The 18,420-nt window shown below is 39.8% G+C and overlaps 1 protein-coding gene across 1 annotated transcript; it reads right to left on the bottom strand.

The window, feature by feature from the left end:
* Positions 1 to 2,727: 2,727 nt before the first annotated feature.
* On the bottom strand, positions 2,728 to 9,323 carry pou1f1 (POU class 1 homeobox 1). The gene is made up of 7 exons (XM_089002624.1): positions 9,184 to 9,323; positions 7,299 to 7,460; positions 6,385 to 6,483; positions 4,080 to 4,343; positions 3,340 to 3,504; positions 3,209 to 3,269; positions 2,728 to 3,127 (listed from the first exon to the last, which is right to left on the bottom strand). The coding sequence occupies exons 1-7, from the start codon at positions 9,317 to 9,319 to the stop codon at positions 2,893 to 2,895; spliced, it is 1,122 nt and encodes a 373-aa protein (XP_088858750.1). The 5' UTR covers positions 9,320 to 9,323; the 3' UTR covers positions 2,728 to 2,892.
* Between the last annotated feature and the right edge of the window lie 9,097 nt (positions 9,324 to 18,420).

Below are 18,420 nucleotides of genomic sequence, written 5' to 3'. Positions count from 1 at the left end.
ATACACAACAAAAAGACATCATTGGAATCAATGTTCTTGTTTTTATTCACTTCAGTCAATATGAAATGCAGGAATGAAAAGGAAAAGATAGCAATGATACAAGGATGAAACGCTATTTTTGAGATGCCGGCATAGCTATCCATTAGCTAGCTAGCTCTTGGCTATCTCGCTATCTATTAGCTATTTATTAGCGATCCATTTGCTAGCTAGCTAGCTTTCTACCTGTGTTAGTTCCGGGTTGAGTGAACGCTGGCGCGTGTGGCTGCCGCTGCTCACCCGCAGAAAAACTTTATCCTGTGACTGTAAAGTGACCTTGAAAGTTTTGAAAGGCGCTTATAAATGAAATGTATTATTATTATTATTATTATTGTCCTCCCAATATTCTTATTTTTTTTAGTCTTCACAAAGAAAATCTTTTCAAAGATGACTTCACGGCAGTTATCATCACTTTCTGGCAAGTTGGTCCCCAAATCTCTTCCGATTGCGGTTATGAATTGCAATTTCACCAAAAATATGATACACAGGTGCATTTTTCGAAGGATGACATCACATCAGGCCCGTATGCAAATAATAATAATACATTGCATTTCTAAGCGCCTTTCAAAACTCTCAAGACACTAAACAGTCACAGGATATTTTTTTTCTGCAGGTGAGCAGCGGCAGCCACACGGGCCAGCGTTCACTCAACCCGGAAGTAACTCAAATAGAAAGCTAGCCATCTAACAGATACCATCAAGGCTCAGTCTCAAAGTCCTCATCTCTGCATGTGCGTAAATATTGTCTTTAAAATAAATAAATAGACAATTAAATACATAAAAAAATAGATAGCTAGATAGAAAGCTAGCCACATAGCTAGATAGATAAATACAAAACGTCTTGCTCTCAAGCTACCTTTCTATTAGCTGTATAGCCATCTAGCTGGCCAGCCATCTGTTGGCTATCTATTAGCTATCTACTAGCTGGGTAGATAGCTTTCTCTCTATTTAGCTTTCTATAGGCTCTGTGGCAATCTAGGTGGCTATCTAGGTGGCTAGAAATCTAGTGAGCTATCTGTTCTATTCTATTCTATCTATCTAGCCAAAAGTAAATAACAAACAATATGTCAACACAAAAACACAGAGAGTCATTGGTGATGGTGGTCGATGGTGAAGGTTGGTTGGCTTGAAAACGAATGACAGCTGAAAATTTTCTGTTCAGGCACATTTGAAGCCAACCCATATTACAACAACCCAAAAATATATGAAACACGGCTCAAATTTGAATTAAAAACACAGTAATTTAGCATCAAATATATTAAATCTGAATAAATAATCGGTCGTGTAGTACTACTACACATACAGTAGCGCTAATTCATAAAATCTCTACTCACAAATCATCGTGCCGGTGTATAAGGCACACCGGAGAATAAGGCGCACCTTTAATGACTGAAAAAAGTATTCCAAATACAGTATAATATAAAAATACATAAAATATAAAGCACGTCACATTATAAGGCGCTACAGTAGATGCTGGGGTTACGCGCTACTTCTACAGCGTCACTAGCATCTGACAATAGTTGCGAGATCCGTCCTGGCGCAATATTACAGACGCTCCCCTACTTACGAACATTCAACTTACGAACAACGGTACATATGAACATTTTTTTGTATGTAGTATTCTCTCCAGTTGTACATGTACACATCTTTATAGAGCATATATTTTATTAAATGTGTATTTTTCAGTAGAAACCAATAAAGGTTACTTATACAACCCTTAAAGGACAACCAACACCATTTTTTGGTTTCCTAACTGACATCAAAACGTTTTATAGCATCTAAAATACCCAAAACACGCAGGCTGATATTTTTAATCAAATGCAAAACAACAATAAAAATGACTTAGTGTCCCAAAACTACTTCAAAATGACCTCAGAAAGTTTCTGAAGGTCCCGCCCCCTTGTTCGTGACATCACGCCAGGACGTCTTGCCTTGCTCGAGAATCAAAACAATGGCTTCAGATTCGGAGAAGACGCTTTCTTGTTACTCATCCAGTTATGAATATGATTCAAATAGTTCTCAAGAGGAAAGCATAAATGTTTGCAATCGATTAAAGAAGTCCTTCCAGATCAATTCATGTCGTCTGGACTCCAATGTAGCGCCCAGAAAATGCACAAGATGGCGCTCAAGCTCCGTTGGAAATGGGCTCATTTGTCTGCTGGGAATTTGTGTCAACTAGTATCAAATAGTAGTCTTGGTGCAACACACAACGGTTCACCGTCGCGTTCTGTTTTTTCCTTCTAATTTCGCCATCAACACGAAGTTTTCAGAGCAAACAAAGTACCCAAAATGCATTGTGTGTCGCTTTCTCGGTCAGGGGCTTTCCAGACGTGACATCACGTCAGGAATCGTCACCAACTCGAAAACAAGACTTCCTGAATATTCAGCGTGAGTCTTAAAACGTAAAATATAGCTATATGCTGTGGAATCTTTGTAAAATACGCTCAGTACAAGTCATTTGAAGTGATTTTACAAATTATGGACACATGTCCTGAGGCGTCGGTTGTCCTTTAAACATACTTATATAAAAGCACTAAAGCAACTTACGAACAAATTCACCTTACGAACGACCGTTCGGAACGTCTGTGTAAGCTCTCAGTCGTACAGGAGTGGTCCATCGATGAGAAGGTTTCTTCAGCCGTCATCTGTACTTTTGTACAAATGACGGCTGAAGAAACCTTCTCATCGATGGACCGTTCGGAACGTATCTCGTTGGTAAGTTGAGGAGCGTCTGTACTTCACATATAAGGCGCAAGGTCATCTTTTGAAGAAAATCAAGGCTTTTGGCTGCGTAAAGTACACTATTATTTCTGCACGGATGGACAGATTGTCAAAATAAAAGTGAAATATTCTTGTTTTATATCATGGGCCGATGTGTTTTACTCAGCTGTCCGATGCAGTTTGTCGTCATTTTGGCCAAGCAGGAGCTGAGACTGGTTTTGACCCGTTTCTCCCTCTGGCGCCTATTACAGAACCACACTCGGACAACCTCCTTCTCCAGGTGGAGACCTTTTGCGATCCGGGCTATTTCCTGGGAGGATGGTTTACTTTTTTCCGCAAAGCTGTGCTCTAGCGCTTCCTTAGCGCCGAGGCTGCATTGAGGAAAGAAAAAAAAAAATGACTTTTAAAAAAAGACGCAGTCACAAGGCAGATAAAGAAAAAAATCCTTTTACCTGATTGTTGTTCTCCTTTTTCTCTTTCGCTCATTTATTCCTATTTTATCGTTGTTCAGAGCTGATATGAAAGGGAGCTAAGTTAGCAGAGATGATGAAAAAAAGATGAGGGGAATATGCTACGGGCTCACCTCGAGCGAGCTCAGCCTCGTCCAACCACTTGGCCAGTATGGCCTTCAGTTTGCAGGCGTTTTTAAAGCTCAGTTGCAGGTTCTCAAAGCGGCAGATGGTGGTCTGACTGAACTCTGAACCGTGCACGGCGGCGAGGGCCTCGCCCACGTTGGTTTGCGTGTAGCCTAGCGCAGCACAGATTGAAAAATCGGGTCCTTTACAGCACATTTCCATTGCAAGAATCAAGACAACAGCACGGAAAATCCGACTGGATGGACCCTCCGCACCCTGCCCACCACCTTTTCCAATGTAATGCCCCTCAGGCAGGCACGAGAGTGACGTCACAAATAAGGGGGCGTGACTTTCTGAATCTGCCCAGTTCCAAGCTCATTTTATAGCAGTTTTGATGTTTTGCATTTGACTAAAAATATCAGCCTGCGTGTTTTGGGTATTTTAGATGCTATAAAACGTTTTTCAGATGTCAGTTAGGAAACAAAAAAAATGGTGTCGGTTGTCCTTTAAACTGTATTACTTAGCTTCCCGTTTTTCTTCATCAAGACTGCTACATTTTTTTGCCGTTTATTTATGTGGAAGAGAGTCCAGAATGGATTAATAGTATTTCCATGCATTTTAATGGGGACAGGTGTCTTGGTTTACAAAAGTTGCCATTGAACATTTTTTTTTCTTTTATGATTGGGAAAAATGTAAATGACTTCTATCCATAGCAGTGTAGTGCTGTTCATGACATCATAATACTTACCAAGTTTGATCCTCCTTATTTTAAAGTCATTGGCAAACATCTCCAGCTCTTGGATCTGTGGTGAGTCCATAGCAGGGGTGTCGTCCAGCTCCCGGATGCACTTCTTCTGGATGTTAACTTTCATCTCGCCCACAATGGGGCCCCCTGCCACCTCGTCAGTTAGCAGGAGGGCCGATGGCAGTGAGGAGAAACCGTGACTCAAAGCGCAGGAGCCGCTACTGAGGCCGGGATCGGGAAACTTGTACAGGCACGGGGTCAGCGAACCTGGACGGGGAGGACACACCAGGGAGGGGAGACATTTCGATTTGGCAACTAGGACGTAACACGGTAATTGTCACATGCTTGAAGAGGTCGTAGGTGGTGCATTTAACTCATTCTGCCTGACTATGTGAAAAAATGTGTCCACTCCAGTGCCAGGGTTTTTGTCATTTTCACTCAAATGGCAGGACCCACAGAAGATTGACTTTTAGGACAACATAAACATTCAATGCAGCGTTAAAAACCTTACACTATATTCTTTCGCCAGAATAAAAGAGTTCACTCCCAAGTTATATCGGTCTGGAGTCATCTGAACTTGAAATGGGGGCAGCTGTACAAAATACAATACAAGTAACATCCGACTTACAACCGAGTTCCGTTCCGACCAAACGGTCGTAAGTTGAAATGGTCGTAAGTCTACATCCATTCAAAATATTGAATAGAGACTCGGAGGCTAAATGACACGCAAATTCTCCCCCGCCCCTGCTAGCTAAATAGCTATATAGTTAAGAGTCGAAACTAGACACTCCGCCTCAAATTTTTGAATCTGTGATGAGTGTGTTGAGTCGAGTGGGCTTTGCTAACCAATGCTAACGTCTGTTATCAGCGTCATCTTAGTCATCATTTTTTTTCGTTGTCGAGTATTTACCGAACAAACTTCTCCTCGCGTGAATTGATGCCAGTTTTCAATGTGCTACATATGAAAAAGTCAGTGAAAGGATGTCCTCATCAACTCCCATCATGTCGGGTGTTTGAACGCCTCGGTTTATCAAGGTCGCAGCCATAAGTCATTCCTTTTTACGCCTCGCCGCTCTGATGTTTTTTTTTTTTTTTAATCTACCGTCAAGATTAACTTTAATTCGTTCGAGACTTCAGTGTCAAATTTATTACCTGAACTTAAATCCACTTAATGTGTTTGTGACCTCATGCTTCTTTTCGATATCTCCTTCGCTGGATACATCCATCACATTATTATTGGGAATGAAGTAGGGAATTAAAATAAAAAAAACAGGCTCTAGAAATTATTTTAGCCCTTGTTTGAGGGATATTTGATCTTGATGATGGCGAATGATGTCACGGATGTCGTCTATTTCCTCGCAGGAATTTGACACGCTACGCATAACAACTCCTTGGTTCAGTTTACCCTCGTTTTTCTTCAGATAACATTTGCATCTCGTTGACTCTGTGAAAAGAATCAACTTTGTCACCTCTTTGGCGAATAATAGCAATACATCTCATTTCTAAGCGCCTTTCAAAACTCTCAAGGTCACTTTACAGTCACAGGATGAGTTTTTCCGTGGGTGAGCGGCGGCAGCCACACGCGCCAGCGTTCACTCAAACCGAAAGTAACAAATATATAGAAAGCTAGCTAATAAATAGCTAGCCAGCTAGATAGCTATATAGTTAAGAGAAAGTTAGATAGCTCGCTAGGCAGCCAGATAGCAATATAGCTAAGAGATAGCTAGCTAGCTAGCAAGACATATAAATAAATAGATACATAATGTTAATAGCATTGCGCTAGCTCTAGCTGAAGTCAACTGAAACTGTCTCCAAATGAGGCATTTCGTCTATTTTTCTTAAACATCCTTGATATGTCTTAAAATTAAAAAGATGACTCGCGGCAGAACGCCGTTGCTTATGTAGAGCTGTCGCGGCTTGGAATTGAAGCGGATTTACGTGGGACAGGAGATGTGAAACAATCTCTTTTCATCAATGGATGCTTACAGCTTTGTGTTTGCTTTCAAAATGTAGCTTGTAGCAGACGTGCATATTCTACCATGACGTCCCTGATCTACTGGTGAAAAGGACGCTTTGATACACTTTCATCTAGAACTGCTTCATACAACAAACAGGGTACAGGTTTGCTGCACTGTAATGTACATTTCTCCACTGCGAGACTAATAAAAGCTAATCCAATCCAAATCCTGAACGCTGTGAAATTGAGTAACGTTTCCCGCATTTCAATTGACCAAAAGGTACAATTTCATGCAATTCAATCCATATATGATATGATTTTCGATTACTTGTTGAATAACGGCGAGATTACCTTGTAGCGGGTTTGCCGCGCTCACCATGTTAGGCGGAGGGACGCCGCATGTTTGCAGGATACAAGTCTGAGAAATACTTGCGGAGAGCATCTCCTGAGCTGGAATGTAAGAAAGACACAGTAGAGGAGTGAGCTAAAATGTCTTAGCATGTTTACCCAGTTGCCTCTTGGAAGACCATCGTACATATTTAGGTTCATCCAAATCCGTTTCTGTTTTATCATTTAATTCTGTAGGGATAGTACCTCATACAAAGAAGGCCTAGCAGTATTTTCTCATCATCAGAAAGCTTTTAATAGTCCCACACTGGGGAAATGTTTACATTTCAAAATTTTCTGCACTATACGATGCACGAGAATGTGTCAGAGATCTTCGATCGGACACTGTGGACAAAGACTCGAACCCAGAAAGATTATCTTTACTGCCGGCAGGAGACACAGGCATTCATGACAGACGCCTGAATTCTGCAGCCCTCTGCCAAGCCATTTATTGAGACTCTATTCAAATTTAAGTAATACATTAGTAAAACATAGTTTTCTTGATTAGAATACCACGCCCCTGGAACGTTCCGAGCGATCAGCTGTAAGCAATAAAACATTGTCTCTTCCATGAACTGATGCATTTGTAACCTGGCTAATGAGCTCTTCCTGTGAAGGGTTTTCAAGTCGTAAATTGCTTCGGTGATAAAGGAGTTTCCCAAGTCCTAAATTCTGTCCCAGGCCAGATCTCTTAGATGAAGATGACAGTTTAACTTGCTGTGTGTGTTGACCCCAGATTGACCCCAGGTTGTCTGTGCTTCAATTGTGTATTCGAGTCACACATGTTGACTAAGCATATGAAACGTTTAAATCCGTACCCAATAAAACGAAAATGTCTCTTCCTCAACTGATAAGTGACCTTGACCACGCTGACTCACCTGCCATAATGCCATAGGTGGCTTGCTGGTTGCTGTAATGACACGGGGTGACTGGATAATGGAGGCTGGAGGCGCTATTGCCAAGAGGGTTTCCCAGGGAGCTTGTGGAGATTTGCATTTGTGAACGCTTGGACGGCTGACCCAGAGACAGGCCCGATGACGCTAAATAAAAGCAACAGGCAGAATTTACTTTTACTCCCCCACAAAATAATTCCAATCAAAAGTCTGTGGATGTCAATGATTACTTTGTATTTCGACAACTCTGTGCTGCAAACGCTTTCGTTGGCTCTTTCTTTTAATACTTCATTAGTTTAAAATAAATGACAAAATACCATAAATAAATAGATAAATACATTAATACGTGAATACACAAATATATCAATAAAAATACATAAATACATAAATACATAGATAAGTAAATACATAAACACGTAAATAAATAATACATAAGTAATCCACATGTATAATAAATATTTATTGTTGTATTTATTTAAATAGATACATAAATAAAAACATAGACACAAATAAACACAAAAATAAATAATACATAATAAATAAATACATCAATACATAGTAAATAAAACTCATAAATACATAAGCAATACATAAATAATAAACAAATATATAGTATTTATGTGTATATTGCTGATGTGGACTGCGAATTTCCCAATTGTGGGACGAATAAAGGTTTTCTAATTCTGATTTAAATAGATAAATAAATAACTACATAAATTCACAAATATGCACATAAATAAATAATACATACATAATAAATAATTACAGAGTGAATAAATAGATGAATGAATACATAAATATATAATAAATATTTATTTATGTATATATTTAAATAGAGAAATAGATAAAGCAATAAATATATAGATAAACATAAATAAATACATAAATAATAAATACACTATCAATAAATAACTAATAAATCACCACATAAATAGTACATCGATGAAAAGGTTTCTTCAGCCGTCACCTGTTCTTTTTTGAAGACGGCTGAAGAAACCTTTTCATCGATGGACCACTCCTGTACCACTGAGAGCTTACACAGACAGAAATAATACATAAATACATACTATATATATATATATATATATATATATATATATATATATATATATATATATATATATATATATATATATATATATATATATATATTTATTTAAATACATACATAATTAAATGGATAAAAAAAATGTTGGCGTGACAATTTCAAAAAAACTTTCTTGCACCTTGTAATCCGTTCACATTGTAAACCGTCTACTGCCGGCAGGAGACACAGCCATTCATGACAGACGGCTGAATTCTGCAGCCCTCTGCCAAGCCATTTATTGAGGGTATGTGCAAATGTAAGTGATACGCTAGTAAAACATAGTTTTCTTGATGAGAATACCACACCTCTTGAGTTTTAAGCACGAACAGCTGTAAGCAATAAAACATTGTCTTTTCCATGAACTGATAAATTTGTAACCTGGTTAATGAGCTCTTCCTGTGAAGGAGTTTCGAGTCGTAAATTGCTTCGGTGATAAAGGAATTTCCCAAGTCATAAATTCTGTCCGAGGCTAGATCTCCTAGATGAAGATGACAGTTTAACAAGCTGTGTCTGTTGACCTCAGATTGACCCCGGGTTGTCTGTGCTTCAATTGTGTATTTGAGTCACACATGTTGACTAAGCATATAGCAAGCATGAAACTTTTAAATATGACAACATCTTATTCTCTATCACCGCTGTAGTAAATTACAGTCAGACAATCAAATCCGCACGGTAACAAAAAAAACATTTTAGCGTTTTGCACGAGTGAGGATTTAAACGCCTCTGTGCTTTATATGTTTGGCTGGAAAATGTTGTGGCTAATCCAGAGCGAGACCCACTTACCCGCAGAGACCATGCTGTGTCCGTGGGAGGTGCTTGGCAGGCAGTCCCCGCCAGAGCTGTGGTGCATGAAAATTGGCAACGGCGAGTCTCCCGCCAAAGGTGGGAAAGAGTCACCGCCGAATGCCTGCGATGCCATTTTGGCCTCTGATGTGCTAGCTTAACGTGCCCTTTTCAAGACATCATTGCCTTATTCCTGCGTCTCCTTTTTCCCCAATCCTTTATTTCATTTTCACACTGCTTTTCTCTACTTGGTGTACCGATGCATGTTCTTACACTTTTTCCACCTGAAACCTTTTTGGGGCGGTTGCTCAATTTTTTAGTCTCACATCTAGCTCCCTAGCGTCGTCCCATCAACAGGTACATCAGTGTCTGTCACTCCCCTGGAGACTTTGCATCCTCCTGCAGGTATTTATACCCCCACTCCCACTCCCACTCCCATGATGCGCACCGTTTCCTGACTCCACGCTAGGAGGACCCCCTTCTTTCACATCAGCCAGCAGCTACCAATCCCATGCCAGCGCTGTTATTGTGTTTTTCCGTCGCTGCTTTTGCGTGATCCAGTCTCCAAATCCAGGATTAAGGTACAGAGCTATGGCGAAACCCGATCCCGCTCGCCCCTCGGGTCTCTGCGTCCCCCCTCCGCGCCCTCCTCCCTCCGATTAATGGCTTCCTGTGTTGGTTTTTTTTTCTGAATATTTTGTGCGTAGCGTATACAAATAGAGTATCTATCTAGCAATTTATCTAGCTAGCTATCTACAGTATTTATCCATCTCGCTATCTATTTAGCTAGCTATCTAGCTAGGTAGCTATCTAGCTATCTCACTACCTATCTAGCCATCTATATAGCTAGCTAGCTATATATCTAGCTAGCTACAATATCTAGCTAGCTAACTATCTAGCTATCTAGGTAGCTAGCCAGCTATCCATCCATCCATCCACACACGGAATTTTATCCATCCATCCACCCAATTTCCTACCCACCAAATTCTATCCACCCACCCATTTGGCTATCTATCTATCTATCTATCTATCTATCTATCTATCTATCTATCTATCTATCTATCTATCTATCTATCTATCTATCTATCTATCTATCTATCTATCTAGTTGTCTAGCTTTCTATCTAGCTAGCTATGCAGCTATCCATCCACCCAATTTCCCAGCCACCCACGGAATTCCATCCATCCGTAGGATTTTCGTACGATATATACCATGGTTCAATAAAGAGATTTCTTGCCCCCCACCTCCACTCCTTCTAAATCTTCAGTTTGCAGTCGCTTCCTATTACTTAGCGAATTGGCTTAGCGCCACTCCACAAAGCCATTCGGTCGATAGCCGCTCAGTTGAAGATGTCACAATTTGGACTCTTCATCTTCCTCCTCACCAAAGCAGAATATCTCCCCTCCCAACGCCGCCCCACAGCAGATGAGAGGGAAAATACTGCCACTTTGTACCCGTTTGGAATCCTCCGCCGCTGTTTTTCTCGGCGTGAAATGTTGTGCGTAACAAAGTCCTCTTGACACACAACTCGCTAAGTGGCCTTGGCATCAAGCAGAGAGTCTCTGACCCGATGACCCCCAATTCTTTGTAAGATGAGAATGAAGCGCTGCATTATGGGTCCCCCGCTGAGGCTGCATTTGACATCGTGATGATTTAGAGAAAGCCAAGGAGAGAATGGAGGAAAATGATGGCAAATATTGATTCGGGTGAACACGGGACTGAAAAGGCGCCTTGCTGTATAAATCCATCCTTCCATTTATTTTTTTCCGTACCTTCTTGTCCTCAATACCGAGCTGTGGGTGACTTGGAGATTCCGGTGTCACCGCATGCGTTGTCACTTAGGATCAAAGTCCAGTGAGACCTCGGTTCACGAACCCCTTGGCTTACGAACCTTTCGGTTTACGAACGTTACATCTATGAAAATTTTACCTTGGCATACAAACTATTTTTCGGGATACGCACGAAGCGCCACAATGAGTGATGTGTCGTTCGTGAATGAGCCCCTTCTCCTAACAAGAAAATGGTAGCCGACTGTTTTTGTCCTCTATTACCCGCCCGCAGTCTTCGGTTAAAGCCACGTCATTTGTCAAGAACGCAGCAGTGAGGGGAGGTGGTTTAACCATTAAAGAGACAGGCAGACGACACAGAGAGAGTGAGAAAACGGATTTCAACTTTGCTAGTTCAAAGGTAGAGTGTAGACTGCAAGGTTAAAATATCCCATCAATCAGCCTCTACAAATAACCCGCACAAGCCATCTGTACACTTGATGCAAAAAGCTATCAACCCAGCCAAACAAAACACAATTGATGAGGAACTAGGTAAAATGATGGCAGAGAAAGCACCGACAAGGGATCATTCCTCAAGATGGTGAAAGAAGGAAGCTACGTTCCTCATCAAGTGTTTAATGCTGATGAAAACGGCCCTTCCATTCCATCAAGCCATCAAGGACCATCACAAGGTTCAATAAAATGACTTTATTATAAAGTACAGTTTATTTCTTTAATTATAATACCATAGCACATTTATTATACATGAAATAAGGTCTATTTTGTGTAGTTTTAAGGCTTATTTAGTAGAAAATGATGTTTTACAGCGACCTGGGAACAGATTATTCTCATTTTTAATGGTTTCTTATGGGAAATAAATGTTCAGAAGACGAACTTTTCTCCTTACACACACTTTCTGGGAACCAATTAAATTCGTAAGCTGTATTGAATGACTGGAAATTAAACAGCCCAGTGAGTGACACAATACTGTACTGTGGGACAAATATATGAAGTAGAACAACACAAGATCAATGATTTGGGATGCTAGCAAACTAATGGCAGACAACGAGCGATTTGGCAAGCAGCTGGTGCGCAGCAGCTGTTCGTGTTAGCGACAAGTGCAACAGTGGACCTCCAGGGGGCTTTATTTGTTGCCTCCGTTAGCAAGACATCACAACGGGTTCGAGTAGAAAGCTAACCGGCATTTGATTGTGAGGCAATCTCCATTTTGTTTGCTAGGCCGGGCTTATCCCAAGCGAGGCAATTATCTCCAAGTGAGCGGAAGACCAAGTTGCCATTGTCTCCGTTTTAACAAAGTGCTTCAAGTAAAACGGCGAGACTCATCACCGAGAACAAAGGTTAAGCTGAGGAGCACGTCCGGGCCATGTGCTGTTTTTATGTTGTCGTCTGTGTTTGTGTTTGTTCTGCTTCACTTTTTTTTTTTTTTTGTTGTTGATGATGGAGGTGGGCTGCAGGTGAAAAAATAGCTTTTTTTTTTTTTTTGTGGGTGGCGGGCATGATTCAACTTGCGACCCTGAGCGCCGTGTGCTCATTTTGGCATTTGGAATGTGTCTCGGTGAGCTGAAATGTGGCTTGAAATCCAGTATTTTCCGTACTATAAACCGCGCCTAATAGCATTGGATTAGCCTATATTAGTCTCGCAGTGGAGAAATTTACATTTCACAGCAGCAAAGTTATGAAAGGAAGAGGAAAGCTTAAAGCTCGCCTGCTTTGGGGCGTCGAATCTGCATTGAGTGTGAATATATCTTGATTTATTTATCTAGCTAGCTCGCTAGCTATTTGCTATCTAGCACCCTGGCCGGCTATTGAGCTAGCTATCAGCTATCTAGCTGGCTGGCTGGCTATCTAGCTAGCTATTAGCTATCTATTGGCTAGCTAGCTAGCTTTCTATCTATTTGAGTTACTTCCGGGTCGAGTGAACGCTGGTGCGTGTGGCTGCCGCTGCTCACCCACAGAAAGACTTATCCTGTGACTAAAAAGTGACCTTGAGAGTTTTGAAAGGCGCTTAGAAATGAAATATATTATTATTATTATTGTTATTATTATGCATCTTTTTGCTATCTATTAGCGATCTGGGCGGCTAGCTATCTATCTAGCTGGCTATCTACAGTATTACTTATATATAGCTATCTAGCTGGCTGGCTATCTATTAGCTATCTATTGGCCATCTATTAGCTATCTATATGCTAGCTAGCTTTCTATCTATCTGAGTTACTTCTGTGACTGTAAAGTCACATTGAGAGTTTTGAAAGGACATTAGAAATCAAATGTATTATGATTCTTCTTATTATTTTTGAAAGCAAACACAAAGCTGTAGCATCCATTGACAAAACGAGATTGTGTCACATCTCCTGTCCAACGTAAATCCGCTTCAATTCCAAGCCGCGACAATTCTACATAGACATCGGCGCTCTGCGGTGACGCTACTTTCTTCTCATACATAATCGCCCCAGATCTGTCCAGCCATGACAGTCAAATAGCACTGACATCCCTCCCAAATCAAAAACAGTGCTGGCATATTCGTGTTGCCTAAAAGACCCTTATATGGCATTGTGTTGTATTCCCTTTAGCATTGCTCCATCTCTTTGGATGCATTATTGGAGCTTTTGTGGCACTGGACCGGACATATTTTTACACATTGTCTGGCTGTGAATGAGTTAATTATTTTTCAGTATGTGACCCTTGAAATTAAAAAAAAAGAAAAAAGTTTCGAGAGCGTCGGCCAAAAGTATAAACATCGACTAGTAAAGCCGCACAGTGGCTCAAGGACACATTTTAAGAGGAGGCAAAATGGGAGCAAGCCAAATGTGTAAAATGCTTGAGGGCATCATTTGAATGTTGATTAAGAGCGGCCATGTTGTGCCGTCGATTTCCACAAAAAAAAAAAAAGCCTCTGCAAATTTAGCTTTCTGAACTGAAAGCGCTAAAGAGCGACCACGTGGTCTTTGCTAACAAAGATGATACCTGTGAGAAGGGGTCACCCTCCTCTGTTCCCACTGCAGATTGGATTAGTGTCCTGTTTTCTCTGTGTATGTGTTTGTATGACTAGTCTTGTGAGGACCACAAACATTTTAGACCAGACGTAGTGAGGACATTTTTGACGAGTGAGGACCTTTTGGCCGGTCCTCACAAGTTTTTCATTCTAAAGGCTTCTAGAGGTTCTATATATATTTGCAGCTGTTAATGTTTCAGAAAGGTTTGATTTGATTTGATTTGATTTGATTCGATTCGAATTGAATTGAATTTTAATGTGTTTTTTTCATTTTTAATATTTAATTTTTAATTTTTAATTTTTAATTTTTAATTTTTAATTTTTGTTTAATTTTTAATTTTTAATTTTTAATTTTTAATGTTTAATGTTTAATTTTTAATTAATGAGATAGCCTTATTCATTTTGCAATGGAGAACTTCACTTTTCACAGCAGCAAAGTGATGAAAGGAAAAAGAAGTAGAACAACAAAATATCGGAGCTACTGTCAAGGCAGCCATTTTCACTTCGCCATGTTGCAGTCAAAATAAATAATATTAATAAATTTACCGCCATTTCCGAATGTTTCCGGGAATTGAAAATATGACATGGTGCGCCTTATACACCGTAAAATACAGTACGAATAGCGACCCAAAAAAAAAAACGCTTTTTATCTTATTTTGGCGTTTGAATTCATGATGAACAGAAAGTGTGGCACAAGATGGCGGAGGTCAAATCTCCTGATGAATATCAAGCGTCGCTCCCGACAACCATCTGCCCCAAGCGACGGCGGCCGCTCGACAAAACACATCATACAAAGGCTAATTTCATCAACATATTCAACAAACCCAAATGGAAAAGCAAAGGTTAACCGTTTCATTCCAGGAAACGGGAGCAGCTCACAAAAATGACGGTTGTTTTTTTTTTTTTTTTTTCTTTAGCGTCGACAGATTGCAATCGCTTTTTGGTGTTTAAATGTCACGGGGAAGATATATATATATATATTTTTGTTTTAGGGAGTAGTTAAAAGACGTTTATTTACAGATGGACGGCAAATGTTCAGAAGGCCCTTGTAGGTTGTTGTCAAGCATCTGTTGTTGAATGAATTTAGCCGAGTGGCCAATCAAGATGGTTTTATTGCAAATTGCACGGTGAATAATCCAAATAGCGACATAAAATAGCCAAAAATAAATAAATACGATTTAAAATTAAAATCTATTTTAAAAATTAACCCAAAAAAATAGAAAATAATGTATACAGGTCATCTTCTTCTTCTTCTTCTTGTTATTGTTATTAGCATATCATGTTATTAAGTTATGGGTTATCATTATTAGTCCATGGAATGGTTGAAATAAAATGCATTATTATCATTATTATTATTATTATTAGCGTATCATGTTATTAAGTTATGGGTTAGAAATGTAAATTTCTCCACTGTGAGACTAATAAAGGCAAATCCAATCCAATCATTATTAGTGCATGGAATGGTTGAAATAAAATGTATTATTATTATTATTATTATTATTAGCGTATCATGTTATTAAGTTATGGGTTATCATTATTAGTGAAGCTGTAAGCAATAAAACATTGTCTCTTCCATGAACTGAAATTTGTAACCTGGCTCATGAGCTCTTCCTGTGAAGGAGTTTCATGTCGTAAATTGCTTCGGTGATAAAGGAGTTTCCCAAGTCCTAAATTCTGTCCCAGGCCAGATCTCTTAGATGAAGATGACAGTTTAACTTGCTGTGTCTGTTGACCTCAGATTGACCCCAAGTTGTCCGTACTTCAATTGTGTATTTGAGTCACACGTATTGACTAAGCATAAAACAGCATGAAACATTTAAATATGATAACTTCTTATTCTGTCTAATCTCTATCAGACACACCACGATTACCCATTGCGTTTTTTATGTATGTTTCGGCATCAACACGAACTTTTTAGATGAAAAAAAGTACCCAAAATGCATTGTGTGTCGCTTTCTCGGTCAGGGGCGTTCCCTCCGTGACGTCACTTAGGGCATCGTCATCAACTCGTAAACAAGACTTCCTGATTATTCAGCGCGAGTCTTAAAACGTAGCTTAAAATATAGCTATAGGCTGTGGAATCTTTATTAAAATACGCTCAGTAGAAGTCATTTGAAGTGATTTTACAAATTATGGACGCAACTTGTCCGGAGGTGTCGGTTGTCCTTTAACAAAAATATATGTTCTCCATCAAGCTTTGTTTAAAAGTAAACAACAGGCTGAAGCGCCATCATCGCAGCCAATTACAATTGACGCCTTCAAATGAGCGATGCGGGAAATAATTATTAGCGCTTCCATCGCGTAATCATCACGTGCGCACTCAACGGCACTCTGTTGCATTTTCTTCTGTATTTACATTCCTTCGTGGCCGTTTGATGTGGCGTACGGCCAAGAATAAAAGCATCTTTGGCTGTCGTTTGAGAGAACAAATCAAACACCTCAGTTCTTCATAGGAGTAAAAAAAATATCAATATACGCTTTTTTTTTTGTTGTTGTTCTGCTTGACTTGTGAAAGCCGCGTCTTATGAATAGCAAATTGATGCGGGATAAATATTTCATCAAAGCCCGGTCAAACATATGAAAGGCGCTAAAAGCGAGTAGACGGTGACAACTATGACACATAAACCGTGGTGAAATTATTATGAGGAAAAGAACTCATAATAATAATTTCTTTCCATATTGATTTTGTGTCTCTTTTGTGTTTTCTCGTGCATATTAGCTTCCAATTTGGTGTGAACTAATAGCACCAAGCTAACGCCCAAATGACATAATCAACACGTGCAAAGGATGCAGTCAGGATGACTCAACGGCTGTAGAAGAATAAAAAAAAAGAAATCAAACTTAGGGAACATTGTGTAGGCGGTAACTAGGCAACACGTATAAAAGACGGACAGTTTACTTATGTCCGCCATAAGTATACAAGCTTTACAAATTTCCTTCATACAAAATATACATTTAATTTTTAGTTACTATCACGAGAAAGGCATAATATGGTGTTCGATTGAGACGCTGGGTCATTCCCGGTGTGTTGACATCATGCTATCTAGCTTGCTAACTAGCTATCTATTTGCTAGCTTTTAGCTAGCTAGCTAGCTAACTTTCTATTTATTTGAATACGGGGTTGAGTCAACGTGAACGTATATAGATAGATAGATAGATAGCGGAGCTAGCTAGCTAGATACTGTCGATGGATAGCGTAGCTAGCTAGATGAAAGGCCGTCGAGCCGATATGACGTTAATCGTCAGTGGCAAGTGAGACAAGTCGGTTGTCATTTTTAACTGCGACAAAGTGCCATTGCGCTTCGGGCCATAATTGTGCATTCAGACTCACATCCTTCTCTCTTACTCTGACTTGGCTTATGTTTTTTTCTTTGCAGCCCAAGTCACACGCTCATTTACATATTCTCTCTTTGCTCCCGTCAGACAACGGCGAGATTGGACGCTCGTGTTTTCTCAGAAACCCAGCTGGGGAGATGTTAAGAATGATTAGTACTTCCTCGCTGGAGGTTTGACGCATTGTTTCCGATGGATTCTCAATGGAAAGCATTTGACAAGACGCGCCACGCTAATTCCAGTCGCAAACTTGCTGTATTTTGGGGAATTTTGGTGGGAAAACTGTATTGTATTGCATTCCCTTTAATGTAGCTCCATCTAGCGGATGCATAACGCAACTGCAGACACCATTGTATCTTCTATTCTATGCTCTTTGTGAAATGGTGTGCCGATTAGATTAGATTAGATTTGATTAGATTATATTACAAGAAGTAGAACAACAAAATATAGGAGCTTCTGTAAAGGCAGCCACTCTCGCAGCGCCATTTTGAAGTCAAAATAATATTAACCAATTCATTGCCATTCCCGAATTTATTCGGGAAATGAAAATATGACGTGGTGCGCCATTCCCGAATTTGTTTGCGTATTGTTTTTGTTTTTTTCTTGGGGGGGTAAACTTTCAGAGAGGTCCTCTCAAATTCACCCAAAATGGTTTTTTTGGTGTGTATTTTCATTTCACTTGGATACACACTTTTTACTCACTGTGTGTTTACTTAAGTAAAATGATATTTTAACCGAATTCACAACAGGGGTGAGGACTTTGATTGTACCCATTCAGAGTCCTCACTCCTGCTGTTATTTCAGTGTCAATTCCACTTTTTATTTCTTTGTTTTTAAAGAAGTTGAAGTGGGAAATGGGGTGACATTTCGTGTTCAAATGTAACACGAGTTCTTCTCTGAACTAATCAGCAACGGTGGTACTCACTCCTTATCTGGAGTTATCCGGTCCTCACAAAACCTTTGAAACAGGAATGTGTGTGTGTGTGTTTGGGAAGGGGTGTTGTTATTAGACACGTTGATAAAGGAGCATTAGCACCTTGTGAAATTGACATACAGTGGGAAGGTGGCAAAAAGAAGGATGAAAGCGACACATTTTGACGTGGCGAAGAGAACGGATCCAGTGGC

The sequence above is a fragment of the Hippocampus bargibanti genome, linkage group LG08 (assembly GCF_051943395.1).
Source record: "Hippocampus bargibanti isolate YZ-2025 linkage group LG08, ASM5194339v1, whole genome shotgun sequence".
NCBI lineage: Eukaryota > Metazoa > Chordata > Actinopteri > Syngnathiformes > Syngnathidae > Hippocampus > Hippocampus bargibanti.
This window is presented reverse-complemented; position numbering and strand designations above follow the sequence as displayed.

What these genes read in the sequence shown, in the direction of transcription:
- pou1f1 (XM_089002624.1), bottom strand. Translation starts at nt 9,319, where the DNA reads ATGGCATCGCAGGCATTCGGCGGTGACTCTTTCCCACCTTTGGCGGGA. An exon ending in CACCTATGGCATTATGGCAG is followed by an intron (nt 6,484 to 7,298) that starts GTGAGTCAGCGT and finishes CTTACATTCCAG; the next exon opens with CTCAGGAGATGCTCTCCGCA. An exon ending in CGCGGCAAACCCGCTACAAG is followed by an intron (nt 4,344 to 6,384) that starts GTAATCTCGCCG and finishes CTCCCCGTCCAG; the next exon opens with GTTCGCTGACCCCGTGCCTG.